At 40.8% G+C, this 22,168-nt stretch overlaps 1 protein-coding gene across 2 annotated transcripts; it reads left to right on the forward strand.

Annotated features, from left to right (window-relative positions):
- The first annotated feature begins 2,037 nt into the window (after nucleotides 1-2,037).
- Nucleotides 2,038-21,959, forward strand: si:ch211-183d21.1. 2 transcript variants are annotated; one of them, XM_039616749.1, is made up of 13 exons: nucleotides 2,038-2,176; nucleotides 2,319-2,561; nucleotides 3,247-4,103; nucleotides 4,251-4,431; nucleotides 5,050-5,189; nucleotides 12,085-12,650; nucleotides 12,775-13,048; nucleotides 13,159-13,354; nucleotides 14,597-14,781; nucleotides 15,229-15,324; nucleotides 15,653-15,817; nucleotides 17,797-17,890; nucleotides 19,582-21,959. In XM_039616749.1, exons 3-13 carry the CDS (start codon nucleotides 3,281-3,283, stop codon nucleotides 19,643-19,645), a joined length of 2,784 nt encoding a protein of 927 aa, XP_039472683.1. In that variant the 5' UTR covers nucleotides 2,038-2,176; nucleotides 2,319-2,561; nucleotides 3,247-3,280; the 3' UTR covers nucleotides 19,646-21,959. The 2 variants fall into 2 exon arrangements, with proteins under 2 accessions (XP_039472683.1, XP_031595253.1); XM_031739393.2 differs by having other exon boundaries at nucleotides 2,038-2,561.
- The last annotated feature ends 209 nt before the right edge of the window (nucleotides 21,960-22,168 follow it).

Below are 22,168 nucleotides of genomic sequence, written 5' to 3' on the forward strand. Positions count from 1 at the left end.
GACAGCAATTCAATTGCTCGCACTGCGGTAAAAAAAAAGAAAAAAACTTTTAAAAAAACATACCGTGTGCACACCACAAACAAAACGCGTACATCATTAACATTTCAACTGACCTTTTTCTGTGTCAAAATACACCCGGTGATGTCAAATAGCATCACACACACACACACAGAGGCACACAAACACCAGCAAATACCACCCGCCCTTGAATTAGAGTCACGTTTAAAAGGCTTCACTTCAGGGAGCCACAGTTATTAAAGGCACTTTTGCTTATTTTCCCCCAGCTGACAGTCTCATTTCATCTTCGGTGCAAACCATCAGACACACTCCAATGATTATAGGGCCATCTTGTGGTGCTCATAGGCAATAAACCCAGTCACCAAGCACTCCAAAAACACCTCTAAAGTCTTAAAAACAGGACGAAGAGTGTGTTTTTATGATGATGAGCAAAAATCACGGGAGTTGCTCAAAGTTAAGTCTTCATTTCATGTTGAACATCCAAGCTTGCCACATATCTAATGTGTGATACGCATCATCTCCACTTCCCTTTTGGCAGCTCATATTTTTAGGTTAGGCTGCATGATCTTCCTGACACCTTCATCTTACCCCATCCTCCCACCTCCCAAATAATGCCGTCATATGACTGCCTTCATAAGAAATTGTCATTAGAAAGGAATTTTCTCTGTTTTTTCTCTTTTTCCTGCCTCTAACATCACCACATACACGACAATAATCTCCCTTTTTACTCATAAATGTGTCTTTAATAATATAATCTCATTCACCTGAGCTCAAGTTGCAACAACCCCATATCCAACTATATTTCAGATTTATTACAGTCGCACTGAGACAACGTTTGCTACGACAGATGCTGATGTTTATAAAGTGAAACTATTGTAGGTGTGGTTGGGAAAAAATGAGTCATATAAGGGTGGCATATAAACATAAGATTCAAACTAAAAAAAAGAAAAAGTTCAATCATACTTCTATATTTAGTTTTAAATTTAAATTAAGAGAAATTTGTGAAAGATAAAAAGAAACCTAATGCTTGACGCTTACAGCTAAACCAGTCGTTCTAATAAAAATATATATTAGGAAAGGGAAAAAAGGGGAAAAGAATACGCACTTTCATCATAACAAAAACACCCAACTGCAGTAATTTTGCAGTTTCTAGAGAGCAGAAATGAAACTGTCTCATTCACTCTCAGTATTACACAAACAGTGTCCTTGGACTCGGTTGGTGTGGTCAGTTTTGTATCAGATGATTCCTCTGGGAGCTCAAATCCCAGCAGAAGGCTGCGGGAGTAGCGAGGGTGAAAGTACCACAGTAACTTTGGTGTTTTGGGACTTTCATTTCCACAAACGTTAACCCTCCCTGGACACTCTGAGTAGCACTGAAAGAAAGGGGAAGAAAACTTGTACAGAGGAAATTTATAGTTAAAGAAATATGCTGAAATAATCATTAAGATTATTATCATTTATACTGATTTTATTTTAGTAACTTTTCTGTTACTTTTCTTGAAAGTTAAGTAAAGTTTATTTACAAAGCACTTTTCACAGATATGTAGTCCCAAAGCGTTATACTATGAAAATAATACAAACTATGAATAACTGCAATAAAATATAATAGAAAATCAACAGATAGATAGATCCAAGTTGGTGTTTAATTTTATTCAAATTATGTTGTTTATTTACATTTGGAGGGCATTGGCTATATAGGAATACAATGACTTATTTGAAAAACGAAGCAACCTGGCACATTATTAAGCCGGGGCTTTTGTTGTGGGGGTCAGGGGCCCCATGTCAGTGGTCTGCTTGGCCCAGTTGGTGATCCAGCTTTGTATTCATCTCCCCGTGAGTTTTTGTTATGCCTATGCCCAAAAACAAATAGGAGCTTTATTGTTGTACATGAGGCGTATGTAACTAGACATACCTGCTCAGCTTTGAGTACAGGCTAGTCCACAGAAATGCTTGTGAAGTTGTGCTTTTTAATGAACTTCTCTTTAAAAGACAAAGCAGCAGTAAATAGTATAACCTGGCGCTGGGAGGGACTTGTGCTTTCATTGAAGTGTTACTGAAGCCACTCTCCCCTAGTTCACAGAGCGGGGTCAGGGGCCCCCTTCAGGTCTTTGAAGGCGTCTTTCACGGAAGATTATTAGGCTGCTTAGCGCTGCAGACAGTCAGTCAGACAGACATATTTACAGCATTCACACACAGCTGTGGGCTGTGGACTAAACTTTGTTTTCTTGTTTTTTCCTTCCTGCTAACACTGCGTCTCTCTGCTTTTTTCCCCCTTCTTTTTACTGGCGTTTTGTCCTCAGCTGCGACTGGCCTGAGCCTCCCTGGCTGGCATCATCCCCCTCAGTCAGTCTGACCGCCCACAGCACGGTGGTGGTGTCGGAGGTGGGGGGAGAAAGTGCTGCTTTGTGAATGACGGGAGCGGCAGAGGACAGAAAACAAACTTTAGCAATAATATTTCCGACGGGGAAGTGATTTTACATCCACTCGAGAAGTTTGGGCTGCCGAACCAGCGACACCTGGACGAAGAGGACCGAGAAAAATCTGTAAGTCGCGACGCTTTTTAGGACCTTGTGTGGCAATGATAGAAATCAGATTGACAGCCTTTTTTTTTCTTCTTCTTTTCGACGGAAAGATGCGTGCATAGCAGCCTAACCGTGACTGGAATAACTGCAGTGAGATGGGAGATAATTTGGTGAAAGAATTTAACTCCACAGGCGTTTTTTCCCCTCCTCTCTCCAACCAAGAAGAGTGACTGCCGTGCAATCTAATGTAGCCTCTTTAACACACATTTAAAAAAAATAATTAAAAGCTAATGTTAAATACTGTGAAGATTTAGCTTTAGATTGACTCAGAAATGGGATAAGTAAATCCTAAAGGCTGGGAAGGCTGATGCCTCTCTCGTATAGTTCAAACTATATGTGGCCGTTTAGTTTCTTAATCCCATTTATTCACTTGTGTGGCATTTCATCGTTTCATGCAAAGTTTCCTTCTGCTTGCCTCTGCGTTTCGCAACAATTCATGACTCATTCAGAAGACGTGCATTCCCACTGTCACCATGAACGAAAAAAATAGGCTCATAGAGGACTCATTCATGATATTATGAGGCTTCTCCTCAAGTGGTGAACAACTGTGAAATGTCACTCAGTCTTATTAATACTCCTTAACTAAGTTTATTTCACTGAGGAATGCAACTGGTGGTCTTTCCGCCCCTTTTTCTTGTCTTTGCAGAAGCTTCCGAGCTGCTTCAGTGAAGCTGTGAACCATGGCGGTCGGTCTAGCCTGCGTTGCCTGTCTCTGCCTGGTGGTGATGGTTGGCGGTGACCCCTGCCTCATCATCAGTGAGATCAATGCTGACAACCCAAGACTGGACACCACTGAGTTCGTGGAGTTGTATCACACCAGCGGACAGCGGGCCCCGCTGGACGGGTACACCCTCGTGTTCTATAATGGAAACGGAAATATAGCCTACAAGGTGCTGGACCTCAAGGGCCACAGCACGGATGACAGAGGTTTCTTCTTGGTGGGCTCGGTGGACATGATGCCCAAACCGGCCATCCTCCTGCCGCCGAACACAGTCCAGAACGGCCCGGACGCCATTGTCCTATACCGCACATCTGCCGCTCGCTATAATGAGAAGATGAACGTCACGGCTGTTGGGTTAGTGGACGCCGTCGTCTACATGACCCGCCGTACTGGAGGTGCAGAGTTCCTCGCGGAGATGCTCACGCCCGGGGAGCCGGCTTTCGTCGAGGATGAAATGGCGCTCGAGGGGGACGAATCGATCGAAAGGTGCCTGCTGTCTGAAGATCGGTGGGGCTTTCAGGTGTCCTCACCCTCCCCTGGTCAGCGAAACAACTGCACCCCTCCTACTGCTCCATTAACCATCCCTTTAATCACTGAGCTGAAGCTAGGCGGAGGGCAGGTGGAAGGGCTGGTGGAGCTGACGGAGGCTCCGTCTGCAGGTTCTCTGGTGCTGGTAGTGTGGGATGGGAAAACAGACCAGGTCAGTGTCAGCGTGGACGTGGACGTGGACACCTCCAGGAACGGGTTGATCTCTGTAACCATAGAGAAGAGCTACATGAAAGGTCAGTGTGTACTGATCTGATGGCTGTCCTATTGTAGTTTAAGCTTAGTGTTTGTGGGTCTAGGTTTCTTCTGCTTTTGTAGGTTTCACGTGTGGGTTGGTCATTTTTCATTCGTCTCATTCATCTTTTCTTATGGCTTCTTCTCAGGAGATGAGTCTGGGGCAGTGGCCATTTACAATGGAAAAGCTACAGACTTTCCTGTAGGCAGTCCACTGAGCCAGATACAGCCGCTGGATGCATTTGTGTATGCCGGACCCGGAAACAAGCCTAGTGCCAACCTCACAGAGACTCTCATACCAGGCAGGCAGCCGTACCAGCTCAGCAACAGGCAAGACTTGTTGACAGTTTAGTGTTTTTTCTCGATTTTAAGCTCAAAATTAAAACTGTGGGGAGAAAAAAAAACGTGCGTGTGTGTGTGTGTGTGTGTATATTTTGACTGTCAGCAATATTCTGTGGGTATTTTTGAGCCAGTAGTTTTGTTGTGCAACATGAGGCTGAGTCACTCAATGGAGGGGAGAGGGTCAGCTTGTGACCAGTGTTCCTCTTTTCTTTACTGTGTGGTCACAGCAGAGCTGTAGTGAGAAGTAGCCTTTGACTTGTGCTGATATTTACACTTGAATTTGAACACTGCATTTCATTAACGCATCCCTGATAAAAATATGACCGTGTTTTAGAGCTTTTTTAGCTCTGTGTGGCTGTACTTAAGTGCTCTGAGCAGATGATGGTTTACATGGGAATTCTGACCTACCATCAAAGTTATTAAAGTTTATGGAATTAATTAGTTCCAAATTCCAAATGACATTTTACTAAAGCCAAAAATGTCTTAGCCTGATGGAAAAACTGCATTTAAAATTTAAGGTTTTATTATTGGATAGCATCAAGAGATAAATGTGTTTGCCCATAGTTCACTATAATTGCTCTCCATATGATTTCTTTATTTTGACAGTTTGAGGGAGGGCGGCTTCTATCTCAGTCGCTGTGGTGTGGCTACCTGGGCCAGAGACCCTGGCATCTTCTGGGAGGCTCCACAAACTCCTGGGCTGCCCAACCAGTGCCCCTGGCCAAAAATCTGCCCTCACAGCAATGGTAAGTGCCTTTCCAGGCATGCATGCATGTTTTTGGATTAATCTAATGGAAAATCTTAAGCTTTTATTATACTCCATTGCAGACACACATATAGCTGGAGTCCCGATGGCGGAGTAGCCGTTCCTCTTGTACTTCTTTGAACTCCGCTTTAGGTCTGCCACCCATGGCGCATGCACATTTGGTGAATTGAAATTAAAACTCTCAGCAGTGTATCAAAAAATAGGCAGACACGTACGTCCACATGGATGCTTGTGCTTACGGCGTGATGGTGAAATTTACATCACTCAGACCGGAGTAAATTCTCAGATGTAAAAGGGTTTAAAATATAACAGCACAGGCTTTAATTTACAACTCCATTTCTAACCAGTATTGAACACAGCTTGTTGCTGGGTCTCTACAAATTCAAAATAAAACTATGTCCAAATCCAATTTATTTATATAGCACATTTAAAAACAGAAAGTTTGCCCAAAGTGCTGTACAGAAACAAAAGTGTAAAACACAAGATAAAACCACTGACACTCACATAAAAACATAATAATACACATAATAAACATATCAACTCACACCAGTCTGAACACTATCGAAAAAAGGTGTGTTTTCAAAAGCGACTTAAAAACAGGAAACGAAGATGCCTGTCTAATATTTAAAGGCAGCGTATTCCAAAGTTTGGGGGCCATAATTGAAAAGGCTCGTTCTCCTCTGCGTTTTAGCCTAGATTTTGGCACAACCAAAAGCAGCTGGTCAGCTGATCTAAGGGTCCACGAAGGACTATAAGGCTGAAGTAACTCGGAAAGGTATGAGGGAGCAAGACCATTAAGGCATTTATAAACCAGCATTAGGACTTTGAAATTTATTCTGTCATGAACAGGAAGCCAATGAAGAGAGGACAGGATAGGTGTTTCATGTTCATGCCCGTTGGGTACCAATCAAGAGGCGGGCAGCAGCATTTTGAATGAGCTGAAGACGTGCAAGAGATCCTTGGCTGACTCCAACATAAAGTGCATTACAGTAGTCAAGCCGAGTTGAAATAAAGGCATGTATTACCTTCTCCATGTCACATCTTGACAAAACTGGCTTCAGCTTTGCTATTTGCCTCAACTGGAAAAAGCTTTTTTGCAACACAGAACTAATGTGTTTGTCCAATTTAAAATCTGAGGCCATAATGACTCCCAAATTTGTCACATGCTGTTTGATATAAGACCGTAGCCAACCACAATTCCCAACGGGGTTCCATGAAATATTAGGTCTAAATACAATCACCTCCATTTTACTCTCACTGAAACTCAAAGTTCAGAGCCATCCAAGCTTTGACATCTTCAAGGCAGTTCAAAAGGATTTGGATGGAGCCTGGGCCATTTGGTGCTAACGGCAAATAAATTTGGCAGTCATCTGCATAGCAGTGAAAGGATATTTTGTGTTTTCTAAAAATAGACCCTAAAGGGAGCAGGTATAATGAAAAAAGAAGAGGGCCAAGGATTGAGCCCTGGGGCATCCCACAAGAAAGGGGGGCTGAGGTGGACCCAAAATTTTCAACTTTAACACTAAACGTTCTGCCACTCAAATATGAACGATGTTAATCCAGTGCTGCACCTTTGATGCCAACCAGGTGTTCCAAACGAGAGATAAGAATATTGTGGTCAACAGTATCAAACGCTGCAGTAAGATCTAAAAGCACAAGGATCACAAGATTCCACAATCATTAGCTAAAAAGACATCGTTAAAAACACGTAACAGTGCTGTTTAAGTGGAGTGTAGATGTTTAAAACCAGACTGAAAAACTTCCATGATACCATTAGTATCTAAACATATTCAGCTGGGTAAAAACTATTTTTTTCCAATAACTTTGAAAGGAATGGAAGTTTTGAAATGGGTCTAAAATTTGAGCAAACTAAAGGGTCAAGGCCAGGTTTTTTAATAAAGGGTTTACAATTGCATGTTTAAATGTGCATGTAAAAGAAGGTGAACAAAATCTAGAAAACACAGCTCCCATTTAAGTTGGACTGAGGCATAGTTGAAAACTGTCCTGAGACTGGTTTTGGAAATCACACATACCGCATCCTCCTAGCTAAAGAGAAGCAAGAGGAGTATCCTGGTTGTTGTCAGTACACAGTTCAAAGGCCGGCATGTGTGATGGTATCTGGGTGCATCAGAGCACATGGCACCATTAATGCTGAGTGATACAATAGGGTAAATAATTATCTGATCCCCTGCTGAATTTGCAAGTTTTCTCACTTTCCAAGAAATGACCAGTGTAATTTTTTATGGTTGTTTCATTTTAATGGAGAGAAACAGAATATCAATCAAAAATCCAGAAAAAACACATTAGATAAAACTTATAAATAGATTTGCATGTTGTTGAGTGAAGTAGGTATTTAATCCCTTACAACCCAGCCAGAATTCTGGCTCGTACAGATTTATTACAATCAATCAATCAATCAATCAATTGAAATCCCCGTCAGTTGCCCTCAGTCTGGAGCTCCAATGCAAGATTTTGCCTCATGGGGTGATGATGATGACTATGAGAAAGTTGGTGGATCATCCCAAAACGACAAGGGAAGCTTAGTTAGAGATCTTGAAGGCAGCTGGGACCATAGCCACCAAGAACACAAATACAATCCATTACGCTGAAATAAATTGAAATCTTTCAGCACCTGCGAGGTTCCCCTGCTCAAGTAGGCAGATGTACAGGCCCGTGTTAGGTTTACCAGTGAACATCTATATGATTCACTGAAGTCTTGGCAGAAAGTGCTGTGGTCAGATGAAGCCAAAATCAAGCATCAACTCCATCCGCCGTGATTGGAGGAAGATAAATGCTGAATATGACCCAAAGAGCACCACAGTCAACGCCCCACAGTTATGGTTGGGGCTATTTTTCACAATGGACCATGTGCAATAAAATCTTAGACAATAAGCTCCTTCCCTCAACCAGAACATTGAAGATGGGTCGTGGATGGGCCTTCCAGAATGACAATGACCCAAAATATACCACCATGGCACCAAAGGATTGGCTAAAGAAGAAGCACATTAAGGTTAGTGACTTGGCCAGTCTTCAAGGCTCAGTCCTTTTAGAAAATCTGTGGAGGGAGCTGAAAGTTTCCAAGTGGCAACCAAAAAACCTAAAGGATTTAGAGTTTCTCTGAAGAGGAGTGACAAACTACAGGAAATGTCTTAGCGCTGTGCTGCCAACAAGGATTTCTCCACCAAGTACTTAGTCATGCTTTGCTTGTGGATCAAGTATTTATTTCACTCAGTGACATGGAAATCAATTTATAACTTTTGTTTGTTTTCTTTATATTTGGTTGATATTCTGTTTCTGTCCATTATGATTAAACAGGCCATACAAACTGGAGACAGTTCATTTCTTTGTGAGTGAGCAAACTTACAAATTCATCATAACATGGAATAATTATTTTCCCCATCGTTTATAGCCTGCAGGTTTCAAACTGCCAAACTAAGAAGACTTATTTTCAGGTAAAGGCCTGATGCCACCAAACCACATTTTGCACATATTCCAACAACATGACTCCAGATGCTAAACTGCGCTGGCTGGAGTCCAGACCTTAGTGCGTCGTGAAACAGTAACATGACAAAAGAAACAAGGTTGGATTCATGGTGTATGAAAATTGTCATCAATGAGTCATAAATAGTAGAACAGACATGTGAATGTATTTATGAGATAAGACTTTTCTGTGTAGTAAATAATGCAGCTGGCTAAAACTGCTTTCCTGCTGCTCACCCACCAAGGTTTTGTGGTGCCTTGGTGTGTGGTATTGTGAGGATTTGCCAGTCTCTTCACGCGACGAGTCGTCACATGCACCATCCCAACACAACTGGCAGGAAGGATATCGGTTAGCCGCTTTGACTCCAACAGATGGGAGTGCAGCAAAAAGACGTATTGCCATAATAAAAAAACATCCAATGAGTGTCCGTGGGAAAATCTGTGTGAGCTATTTGCAGGGAAAGACAGTTTTTGATTGTTGAATTTTTTGGCACGTGTAACATAAGGAGCTACATGCATAGGCATGCAATCATGGATGCTTTCAAATGGATTTTTTTTTCCTTTTCATCTCGTCGCAGGAATTTTACCAAGGAGACGATGAATTTGGTTATTCAGAATTTGCATGCTGTTAGAGTTGTGACCAAATGTTGACGCAAACGTTGAAATATTATGTTGTTTAGATAAAACCGGAAATGAAATAAGATTTTATGTAGATCATGTGATTAGAGGGAAAGCTCAGGAGAAGCTGGAGGTTTATTATCTTGTCTTATATCCCAAGACAATAACGTAAAGCTCGAAGTGGGATTCTTGAGCATATGTGGCTCAGTCATTTCTGATTCTCATGTTTTCTCATGCGCCTTTTATTAGCCTTTATGCATGTTTTTCAGCAGGGTAATTTTTTAAAATATATATATATATATATATATATATATATATATATATATATATATATATATATATACATAGTTAATTTATTTAAATATTTTAAATATTTTTAATTATTATTTTTACTTATTTTATTTTAATTTTATTGTTAGTTTAGTTTAGTTTTATTTGTATTTTCAGTTATTTTTTTTATTATTAAATATTTTTGTTAAATAAAGGTTATAAGAAAATAGAAAATGGAACGTCCACTTCACAGGTTATACATAAAACCAAAAAAACTAAATGTCCCACTATTCATATGAAAGAATCCTTAAAAAAAAAAATGCAAGGTTACTGCTCACAAAGAAAACAATGCAAGAGTTTTGTCTGTGCAGCTGTTATGTATTTACTTAATTATGACCATGGTGATTCTTCCTCAGGGAGAGATTTGAGTTGTTTATCCTCTGTGACAGTGTGTGGGAACTGTACAACGCCCGCCACTTTGCACATGCTCTGTGTGGTGGTGGCTGCCTAACAAATGTGTTGTCTAGGCATGCCTTCACAACCGTTAGGATCAGACAAATATGAAAGAACTTTCAAGGAGTTTGTAATTAGTGAGGTCACAATAATGATAAAAAATCAAATCCATTTCTGCTAACAAAAGACACAAAAGTTGCCGAAGTACTCAAATTACCAAGTGAATATGAAAGCAGTCACACTATGTATGGTGGATGATTTTTTTTTTTTTTTTTTTTTTGCATAAGTGGTCAATTTGTTTACTGTTAAGAGTTAAAGTTAGAACTGTAGCCAGTTTGATTGACAGGCATGCAATCATGGCCATGTGGGCATGTGACCTCACCTCATGAGTCACTGAACTGATCATCTCTATTGTGCTGTTGCTGCCTTTTGTAGCGTTTTTATGTACTTACCTGTTAAATATTATGGCTCGTTGTGTGGTACATCCACATGGAGCCTGCTAGCATTAGCTAATAACTTAGCAGTGCTTGTCCTCATCCAAATATGGTCAATTCTGGCTTAAAAACAAACCCATCACGGTGGCAACAAAACATTGAGGCTTAAAAATCTAAAGTTCAGAAACTAGTAGGTAATGTCATGAAGGCTGGGTCGATGAGCTGTAAATGTAGGGCATGAATATTTTTCCACAATAACATATCACTAAACTGTAAACTACAATAAATCAGAAAGTGACACGTCCAAGAAGTTTAATTAGATGTACACATGTAATCAGACTTGGCAGGAAAGTCATGACGGTTAGAATGATCAGCAACCTTGTGCTTTTTCCATTGTTGGCTGTCATTGGTCAGAGTTCAGTGAGGTGTTTGTATTTCTGCATTGTGAACTTCCAACCTTCTCAGTGAGGGTTTTTTTAGTTGGTTTTAGGGTAAATTAGGTGTTTACTTATCATGATTAGTAAGGCAATGAAGATATATGAGTTGGTTTTATGGGATATGGCTGTTTATTCTATAGTGGTGGAGCTGATGGATGGAGGGTTTTGTAGCCCCGAGCAGTGTTCTCATTGAGCACCCAGATGGCCAGTGGGAAGAAGCTTCTCTTGAGCCTATCCATGTGCATCTCCGGGCTAAAGTAGAGCTTTCCTAAAACAGGCAGCTATCCCGGTGTTTGGGGAAATATGGTCCTCATTAATAAATAATACAGTGTCAGTCTTATTAAGCATGTAGTGCTATAAAAATTCATGTTTTGGTACTTCATTGCAGAAGTCACAGTTTGGGACAAATGCAGATATTTTCAGTTTCAGTGTTCTGTTGCATCCCTAAATGATAACCCACTGCAGAAATATTGCATGCGACACACACACACACACACACACACACACACACACACACACACACACACACACACACACACACACACACACACACACACACACACACACACACACAAAAAGATCAGCTAATATGCTTGTTTTTAAGTTTACATACAAACGTGTTAAACCCAAAGCTTGTCTCTCCTCTACGTCACATCAGAATCATCTTTCGCTCCTCATGTAAAAAATATCAATAAAATCTTTCATCTCAAAACAATCAAATATTTTCAGACTGCATAACCTATTTTATCACGTTGGGAACCATTTGTGTGTATTATGTAACACTGGCTGTCATTTAGGTATTAATAGATTGTAGGTTAGGTCTTATTAGCGACTCCTGCAGTAAGCGCTGTAGAAAATAAAGAGATTATGAATCTTGTGATGTATTATTGTGCGACTGATATATAATAGTCATTAAAAAAAGAAATGTTTGTGTTTTAAATAGAATTTTTATGATTCAGTATCCTAATATAAGCATGTACAAGATGTTGAAGACGATGACAAACGTGATCATGAGATCACTAGTAGTAGAGGTGACTTCATCATTACTTTTACCACGGTGTTATGTTTCATGATTGCACTGTATGTGGGAGTTTAAGAGGGGACATCGTAGGAAAACATCACCTTGTTTTTGAGCTGCAGTGGCCTAATAAATCTCTAATAAATTCCCCGTTTTATGCTCCAGTGGTTCCAGGAGGCACAGACTCGCCGCCTCACCTCCCACCCTGGGGCAACACTGACTTCCTGATCAACGAGCTGAACACTGACACACCCGGCGCAGCTGAGGACGGAGAGTACATCGAGCTGTGGCACCCATCAGGCCGCCGAGTCTCCTTGCAGGACATCTGGATACTGCTGTTCAGTGCGCACAATAACAAACCGTACAGGGAGATCAGCCTGAGCGGACACTTCACCACCTCCAAAGGGTATTTTCTGCTGGGCAGCGACAGGTTGGTGCCAGCCCCATCGCTGCGCCTGCCTCCCAACACCATCCAGAACGGACCAGATGCCGTGGCGCTCTATCGCAGCCCCTTCGGCCCACCGTCGGCCGCGCAGAGGGGGATTCCTACTAAAGGCCTGCTGGATGCTGTGGTTTATCGACAGAGAGGGTCAGACAGGGAGGCACAGGAGCTGAGTAAAGCTCTGACTCCAGGACAGCTGCCGCTGCTGGAGGACCCGGAGGTTCTGCCTGGTGATGAGGCCCTTAGCCGCTGTAGAGGCCTTTACCCCTATGACCTGTCTGCTTTTTCAGTGAGTATTAACATGTGTAAAAATAAAGCACTACATCAGGATTGGGTGGTTTATTATCTTTTCTGTTTAGTCACAGACATTTTTGAAGTTAATAAAGGTCTACGTCTTGTGTCATCCCGTGTAGGTGGCTCCACCAACCCCTCTGAGGGAAAACAGCTGCCCTCGCCCTCCTCCTGCCCCTGAGGGTGTGGTTATCAGTGAGGTGTCTAGCAACCACTGGACCAATCACAGCCAGCAGCGGGCCTTTGTGGAGCTTCACGGGCCACCTATGACAGACCTGCAGGGCCTGGTACTCTCTGTGTTTGACCAGGAGCGTAGTGGGACCGTCATTGCCCTTCCCTTGACCGGATCTATTGACCGGGACGGATTTTACATCATTGGAAATGTCACCGGTGCAGGTGAGAGCAATTGAAGTTTTTCTTTCTTAAAATCAACCAAATCTATTTGCCTCTTTGACTCACCTCACTTTTTTTTGTCTGTAACCGGTTCACCTTCTCTCTCTGCATAGATCAGACCTTCCCAGAGGGCTCCACGATTCCCGGGCGAGGAGCTGTAGTCCTGTGCTACGACCTATTCAGCGTCTGCAGAGCTGGAACCGCTCTGACCAACTCCAGCCTCAGAGATGTGCTTGTGTTCAGTGAGAACCGGCAGCTGCTGTCCTCTCTGTCCACCACCAGGGGGAGACAAGTAATGCCAGCGCTCAGGTACACAGACATGACTCAACACATGAATCACACACTTTATAATTAATGATGCCACTCAAAACCACAGCTTTGTAGAGATATTTCAAGACTGTCATTAATACAAAAGATGTCCTTATTCACAGGAAAAAAGATCCAAAGAACATAAAACAACACTTTTAAACAGCTAAAGTGACCATTTATTTAGCCTTTTCATACGTTTTAAGTAGGCATAGCTGCCTCCATTACTTTATACAAATATAACTCACTATAGTGAAATATAACCATAGAAAGCTGGAGCAAAAAGGTTTCCTCTTCACAGCAAATGCCATATTTGATGAATCAAAGTCTGTCAGACTTGCACATGTCTATGATTTGATCAGAAAAACACATTTCAAACATGCGTCACTTCAGGTAATTAGAGCTTGGAAGTGAAAGTAGAAAACCATTTTTCTCCAGGTGGCGGTAAAAGGTTCAATCAGGAACAAACAGCTGGAGGCATGTGTGTGTGTTTGTGTGTGTGTGTTTCTGGTAAACTGTGGAGTTCGGCTCATATTCTATCAACACTACTTTGGAGAACAAGAGGAATGGCTGCCAAATGCAGACAGACATTTGAGACTATACTGTCTATGTTTATAGGCTACACCATTCGACCGTACAGCAAAGTAATAGTTGTTTTTATTAAGAATTTTATTTTTGCAGCTTAAATGTTTTTACACTTTCTGGAAAAGATTGGCCTGATGGACAAGTGCAGAGATGAACAGAGGTCAGGGTCCAAGAGGCATAGCAGAGTGTCTCTGAGACAAGAAGATTGATGAAAAGATTGATAAGTTTCACAGATTTAGATTATGCTTAACCTAAATCTGTGCATGTCTGAAGTAATGCACAGTATAGTGCAAGTCTTGAGCCACCCCACATATCTTTATATAATTTATTTCCAAGCAGCCAGATTTTCTTGTTCTTCTTTTAAAGTGCACTTGAGCAGTGGCTCTCCAGGCTTTCCGAATGTTTTCCAAAGTTTTTCTTTGCTTGGCTGCTTTTTCACTCACTTTCAGCCAAGTCAATATAACTGACCGTTTTCTAAGAAATAGTTTTTGTTAAGCTGTTTATCACTGACTGAATCAGACGAGCATTTAAAAATGCACCTAATGCACCTTTGGCATCTCGAGGTATGCTAAATTACACAAGAAAGAAAGTTTGTTCAAATCACTGTCACTATGTATGCGATTCAAAATCAGTGTGTTCAAACGTGCGCTGTGCGTGCAGGTCAGTGGAAGATGGTCCCGTCACACTTAGCCGGTGTTCATGCTGTGAGGTGAGGAGCCCCTCATCCTGGACCACCTCGTCTCCCACACCTCACAGCACCAACCTCTGTCCTAGCTCCACCTTCTCAAGTCAGATTGATCTTTGCCTCGGACCGCTGTCCACTGACTGGCAGGAGCAGGTGGGAGGTAAGGCATCTTAAAATGAACATTTATAAAAGTAAAAAAAAAAATGTTTTGGATTATGGAAACTTAATGGAAGTGTCCTATACCTACATTCTTTCTGACTGGCAGCAAAGGGCAACTCCTGTGTTTGCAAAAAGAAGTCCAAATTTATGAAGAAATGGAAAAACAGCCCGATTTCTCATTTATGACATAATCAGACATTATTTTCATAGTAAATCATCCCTTGGTCTTGGCGTCCGGCTTAAAAATAAATAAATAAATAAATAAAATCAAGATGACAATAACCTAAATGGTAGTCTGTAAACTAATGGATGATGACATGGTGGCTCGTGTGGTATTTTATGTATAATTTTACAGTTTCAGAGATGCATTGCTTTTGTTTGTGGGGGTTTTTGGCCTCATTATAACGTAGTAACTAAGAGCTCACACTCTCTTCTCTGTTTTTCACAGACTGCAGTGGTCTTATCCACGGGAAGGGGGTCTCTGAGGTGGCAGACTACTTAGAGCAGCGATGTCATTGTGGCATTTCTGCTCTGCATCTCCAAGGTGAGCCGCATTTCCACAAAACCAACCACATTAGGCTGATATTCAGTGAAAGACTGTAGTAGGTCATTCCTGTTCTTTGAAACAGCTCTAGAAACATACTTGGAGAATGAAATCATTAGGAGATAGGCGGGCTCAGGTGTGGCTTGTTTCCTTTCATCATCATGCCCTATGTCCCTCATAAACACTGAAAAACTGCCACAAATGCTGCTGTTCAATAGCAAGCTCCAGTCTCCCAGGTTTACAGAGTCTATATGTATACAGAAAAATGCACATCCTGAGCAATTTATTTGTAGAAGGTGAAAAATTTGTCTATCTGTTCTTGTTCAAGGGGCAAACTTTTCTTGTGTGTCTGGCTGGCTGCGAGTCTGGGGGAGCATTCAGGCTCTGTCGGCCCATCAGAGATCCCTGATCATCCAGACATCGCACATGAACCTGTCGTCCACCCAGGGAGACGTCTGCTCCTCTCCCACTACCGGTCGTTACACAAGCACATGTAAGAATGACCTTGTAGCAGCTCAGCATCATCGTTTCAAAAAGATTAGTCTGCAGTGTAGTGCCCAATTTAGCAGGAAATCAGCAGGAAATCTGCATCATAACCTACCTAGTTACCTGACATGCACCTCCCAAGAAATGTAACTGGCTGGCTGGCACATACCACGCAGTAATTAGCATGTAATGCTACACACATAAGCATAAACATCATCGACTACTTAGGTAGGCTATGTGAGAAATACAAAGCCTTAATCAGGCATAAGTCTAAACTTCTAAATTTGGTCCTTTGGGTCCTAAATTTCACTGCATGAAATCAAAGAAATTTCTTGTGTCTCCACTTGTTTTAAAAGGCAATCATGGCATGACCTGGAATTTGTTGTACATACCCTGACCTCTGGTTCAAAAGGCTCATGTAAGACAGAATTTGCTTCTTTGGAAAGAAAAACAAACAAGTGTAAATCTGTCAAATGTAAAATAGTGGAAAATGTAGAATTTGGAAAGCACCAGCCTGCCACACGAAGTCTGAAAGTACTTAAAGTAATCATTATGATCTTAAGTGTTAACTGCCATCCTGATACTGTGTTTAATTATATACAGTCATTTTTAAAGTACTGTGCTGCCACACTTCACATCCTGGCTTTTATTGTGAAACAGTCATAAGAAATGTGACAGCTGCTGATTGCTCATCAGAAACTTATCTAAAAAAAGTGGAGATGGTAATTTTTAGATTAGAAATGCTGCAGCAGGCTGACGAACTTTAACTTTACTATGTCTTGCTCTCTGGGGGAAATTATTAGATAGTATATGCATCATATAATTAGATCATTGTGTTGTCATGCATGATTTATAAAGGTGAAATACTGGTGGACCTCCCTAATTAGAATCAAATCTGACCTGCTCTTACCCGTAGTAACAAAAAGGAAATGAGATAATAACTTGTTATTATGTTATATTTATATTAATAAGAAGTTCTTCTGTGAGTTTAAATGTTGGAACTTTATGCATATTTTTTTATAGTAGGTACACACGTTTTACAGTGGTTTAAACAAGAGTAATTTAAAAAGTTCAACATAAGAAGTGAAAGACCCTGGTTTAGATTCAACACAGCAACACTTAAGCCTAAAAATGTAATTATCAATCAAGTAAAGGATCTTGTGCCTGTGAATTTTGGCAGCGTAAGGAACAATTTATAAAGAATTCATCCCACATACAAATACAAATACATGACTAATAGTACAAAGTGAAAATAGACTGAGGAGAAAATAATTTGCTGTTAATTAAAAACTCTCCATAAGACAGTTGGAGTTTCTGTTACGCTGCCATGTATTTCTCGGCTCAGTGTTGCTTGGACTCCTGCTTTGTATTGTGTTCTGTGCCCCAGAAAGCTGTGTTTTGCAGAAATAGATGGGTTACTATGCATCAAAATATCTAAATAAAACCAATTCTGTTGCACTTTTAAATTTCCTTCCTGATGTTTAAATTGCTGTTATTCTTACAATTTCTGAAAACGTAAGCGATTTTATGTTATAGCCTTTTAGGCCTGGCCGAAACACAGCAGGACCACAACATCCACCTTCCCAACATTCCAAACAGCCACAGGAACAACTTGTTTGCTTTAGAGATTTATAGAAGTTGGAATGAGAATCGCGGCTAGCAGTGGGCAAAACAAATAAATCTGTGAAGAATTACAAGCTAACCAAAGAGCACCAAACTACAACAAATCGAACAAATTGTCTCCTTATCTAACATAAGCATGAGAAAACCTTGTCATAGCAAATAGCAGCTCACCCCATCAAACACCTTCAGACTGGCAAGAGCTGCAGGTGAACACAGGTGTGGCTGGTTGGAATGTGGGAAAGGCGAATGAACCGCCTGTCCGGAGCGATGGCTGCGTTGGCTTTTTGCTGCGTGTAGGAGGTTGAATGTTACAACACCAATCATGACCAGGACAGTGTAACTTACCTTTGCTCTTCTTTTTAGCATCTGCCCTGGGGTTACAGATAGGGCTGATAGTAACTGTGATCCTGGTGCTGGGACTAGGAGCTGCCCTGTTCACGTATTTCTACAGGAGGAGGTGAGACCTCCTGCATCATCTCTCCCTTTCATAGTACATATGAATGTAGATTATAGACATTTTTAAATATCTTATCACAATATGGCAAAAGCCTTTTATGGATGTATTATTTGCTATATAAATCTTTTCAGAAATTTGTGTAATCGTTTGATTTGTAGTGATTCCTGTGATTTAAAATATGTGTGACAGAGTTCATAGCACCACAATGGGCACTGCTCATTTAGCCAAGACCACTTGTCCAAGTTATAATCCAGCCTTGAGCTCTGACTTTTGGGTGTACGCTTCCAGCTGTGAAAGATTGCGTAAATAACAGTTGTAGTCAGAAGTTTACATATTCTGACTGGTTTTGGAATAGATAAAGCAGGCTAACATTAAGCTGCTGAAACGGCCTTCCCAAAGTCCTGACCTCAAACCTGTTGAAAATCTGTGGACTACTCTTACAAGCCGGGTCTGTGCCAGGAAACCAACAAATCAATTTAAATGAACTTTGACCACATTTCTTGGCAGAATTGGTAAATATCCAGCCAGAATTATAAGAGAAGCATCTGGCCGAAGTGCTAAGAGACATTTAACAAAATATTAGTTGGTTTCTGTGTTTATCTTTGAGCCTGTATGTATTAGAGGTGGATTAGAGAAAATCCAAAATAAATTCAAACTTGGGCTTCCACTTGTTTTTTAAAGTAATTAAACATAACCATTGTAGCATGGAGAAAGAGCAATTTAAAGAAATCATTAAAGCCCCAAATTACCATGAAATTCCGCTCATCTGAGTGTCTGTAAACTTCTTCTGTAACTATTTATAAAAATTGACCTTCTTCCTGTCAGCACTACTTGTGAAGTTCCGTGACTGTTGTAGCACTCCTGCTGCATTTAGATTACATTGAACTCTTTTTAGCCACTTGCATGCACCTGTTTCAATTTAGCTGCAGACCTCAAACTTGCACGGAGTTTGCACAACGTTGCCTGACGAGCTGACCTGAGTTTCATTTTGAGGATTATGGTTAGTAATGAGAGCTACAAGCCAGACACCAGATAACAGTGTCTAAGCCAGGAGCATGCTTTGTTTTTTGGGGTGTGCGTGTCTCTGTAATACTATCGATCAGGATACAGTTCCTTTGAGTTATGGTACCTGACACATCCTCATCTTTTTTGTGAAACCTTCATTCAGTCACTTCCCACCCTGCTTACCAGAACTGGGTTCCTGCATGTAGTGCCCATGGAGGAAGACTAACTGATTATCAAGGATGAGTAACTACCACAGGGAGGAAGTAAAACTCACAGGACTATATAAAGACCGGTGATTTAAAAAAAATCAGGAAATGACTTCACAGAAATCCATTACTCTGCGACTTTCTCCTCTAAATGAAATTCATGAGCTAAGGGGTCACCGTTGGGACTAGCAGGAGTGCTAGTCCTAGAACTTTCTGATCACACATTGTTATGCGTTATTAGAGGTTTATTAAATGTATCAAAGAGCGAAGCAACACAAGAGCAGATTTAAGGTTCAAACATCCATGTTTTTGTCATAGTTTCAGCCTTGTAGAACATTTTCCAGTTTATGGATTGCAGAGTTAAGGTGAAAACCCTTCAGTATGTCTTATATTTCTTCACCTACATCTAAAAGACACTTTTTGTCAGCTGTTTAAAAAATAAAAGTTTTATATTTGTAATGCTGCTGTGTGCTTTCTCAGGCGTCCTCTGGACTATTACACCATGGAGCTGAGTGAGCACGGGGAGGGACTGTCTGATCTATAATCCAGGCTTTGGGCCAGCGGCTTTATGCATGTGGTAGTGGCCACGTGCAGCGGAGGACTTCAGCAGAGAGAGAGAGCTACTGTTGTGGGTAATCAAAAGGTTAATTTGACCTGTGGGTAACTAAATGTGCGGCTGTTGTGAAACAAACGCCACCAAGTGTCCTTCTGTCAAAATGACTTGTAATTGTTATCTATGTGGTTGCATCCAGTGTGTGCGTGACGTGACATTTTATAGCTTCAGTGACATGAAATTAGGCAACCAGTGTGCTGCGTTAAGTCATAACATTCTTTTTTTTCTTTCTAAGAATCGATGTGCAACCTTTGCCTGTGAACAGTGCTGGTTACTACTTTTAAAAGAAAGGAAGATACAAGAAAGGGATTTATTTTTAAGTACTTGAGTCCTAAATTGTTTTTCTTTTATTGAGTCGTTATTCGTTGCTATGAATGAAGCTTTTAAATTAAGACATTTAAAACAACAATGCTTCTGATTTCTGCAGGAATGCCAGCTGGCACTAAAGTGTTTTTAACACCAGGCTGTATAACAAGATTACATTCTGTTCACGTCTATTGTTTTTGACTTCCTGCTTTGTTTTTCTGCTCTATATTTTGATAGATGACTTTGAACTGTAGTCAAAGGGCCTGATTGCCCTTTAAATGTGAATGTCTCTAACCTGTAATGAGTGTCTGTAACCACTTTTGTACTCTTGGTCAAAGAAAACTGTTTACAGTGTCTCGATTTTGAAAATTAGAAGAAGGGATTGTGCGAGACGTATGAAGTAATTCCTTAAATGGGGAGAATTTGTTTATAAGAGATGAAATATTGCTTATTCTGTGTTTCGCTTGTGTTCTTAGCGGCTCGGAAACCTCTCTCGTGCCTTTGCCCGGTGTTTCATTTGATCAGTTGTTTCTCCACTTAATAGAGGGGACAGCACAAGTTAGCCATAAGTGTCAGTAGTATAGATATGATGTTGGTATTCTCAGGGGGGGAAGCATTTCTTAGCAGTCTGAAATGATAAGTTATTGCAGGGATACACAGAGAATTTTATCGGTTGAGTTAGTTTGAGTTCACTTTTAATGGATTATAAATATCAGACCTAAAATACTCAAAATTGCCAAGTTAATGTGCCATGAATGAGCATGCGTACGCTGTTTTTGATAGTGTCGATGTGCTGCTTGCCTCTTTGTGTTGCTTTTCTCATCAATGAAATGACCCCCCCACCTCCCTGTACCTTTCTCGTCAACTCTAATCTCACAGTAACATTTCTTAATACAACCATGTAAAGCTACATCAGTCCTGTCAAATAGGATTTCAGTCAGGACCACTATAGTTAAAAGAAAACCGTATTTTTTATGTAGCTCTAGATAAGCTTGTAAATAAGTGGAAAGTCAGAGCTGGGATGAGCAGCAGCAAGATCTGCGTCAGAAACAGCGTGAAGAAGGTGGAGCTGGGGGTGGAGGTTTGCACATGCAACGACAAGTGTATGCAGGCTAAAGCAGCGTGGCCTAAGTGAGACTGGATGCATAGAACGGTATCAGCTGCGCCATCAGCTGACGTGACGTGGGCTCGCACCCAGATCAGAAGATGTGAGGCTGAGCTAGACTTCGTGACCTACTGTGGTTGATCTATTTTAGAGATGCGCTGCTGCTTTCATGCGACTTCTTTTCTTTTATGTCAATTTAGCCAAGTTAAGGCAATTTAAGTTTGTTTTTTTTTGTTTTTTTTAAGCATTCACAGTGATTTAGTGGTTTGGCTTTCCACCTTGTAATGCCCGTTAAATGTCTTTTCTGGTATATTTGAGGTTTTGTGAAACACAGTGCATGTTGATAGGTTAGAATATGAAAAGATAGGATGAAGAAGTTGCTCTTTAAGATTACAGATTATACACGGACATGCAAATGAGCTCGCCGCCGAGTGCAACTTTGATGTCTCTAACCTAAAATAAACAATTGTGAGAAAATGGCTCATGTAACACTACTGCGTGTCGGCTACTTGCTTTATAAACCTGAGCTGACTCATTCACAGATTCGGGTTTTGCAGTATTCAAAGTCTAACAAAACTAGGAGTGAAAACAGAAGCGAGCACTAAAACGGTGTGCACATGCAGCAAATACTCTCAGAACTTTACACAACAAACAACATGTCACAAAAAACACTGGAAAAGTAAAAAAAAACAACAACTTTGTATCATCTGCATGCACAAGTCATGAATTACAATGTTTCTCTCGTCTTTTTTTAAATAAATGGTTTATTTTTCATTTTTTTTCCTCAAATGTTTTGCACATTTATTTGAAAAAAGAAGTCAATAAATTTGAAATATGTGCAGTTATGTTTCAGACGTCTTTTTTTTAGTACAATGTGACAGCCTGAAGTAACATGAATTAATATCATCGTGATTGCAGATGTTCCTACACAGCCGGTGCTGTTAATTACTCATATTTACAGCATGTTTACTGTTTATCACTTTGCTCTGTTACTGCCTGACATGTTAGCGACCTGAAGCTCTTTGTGCTTCCTCCTATTGACC

This window comes from Oreochromis aureus, linkage group 8, assembly GCF_013358895.1.
Source record: "Oreochromis aureus strain Israel breed Guangdong linkage group 8, ZZ_aureus, whole genome shotgun sequence".
NCBI lineage: Eukaryota > Metazoa > Chordata > Actinopteri > Cichliformes > Cichlidae > Oreochromis > Oreochromis aureus.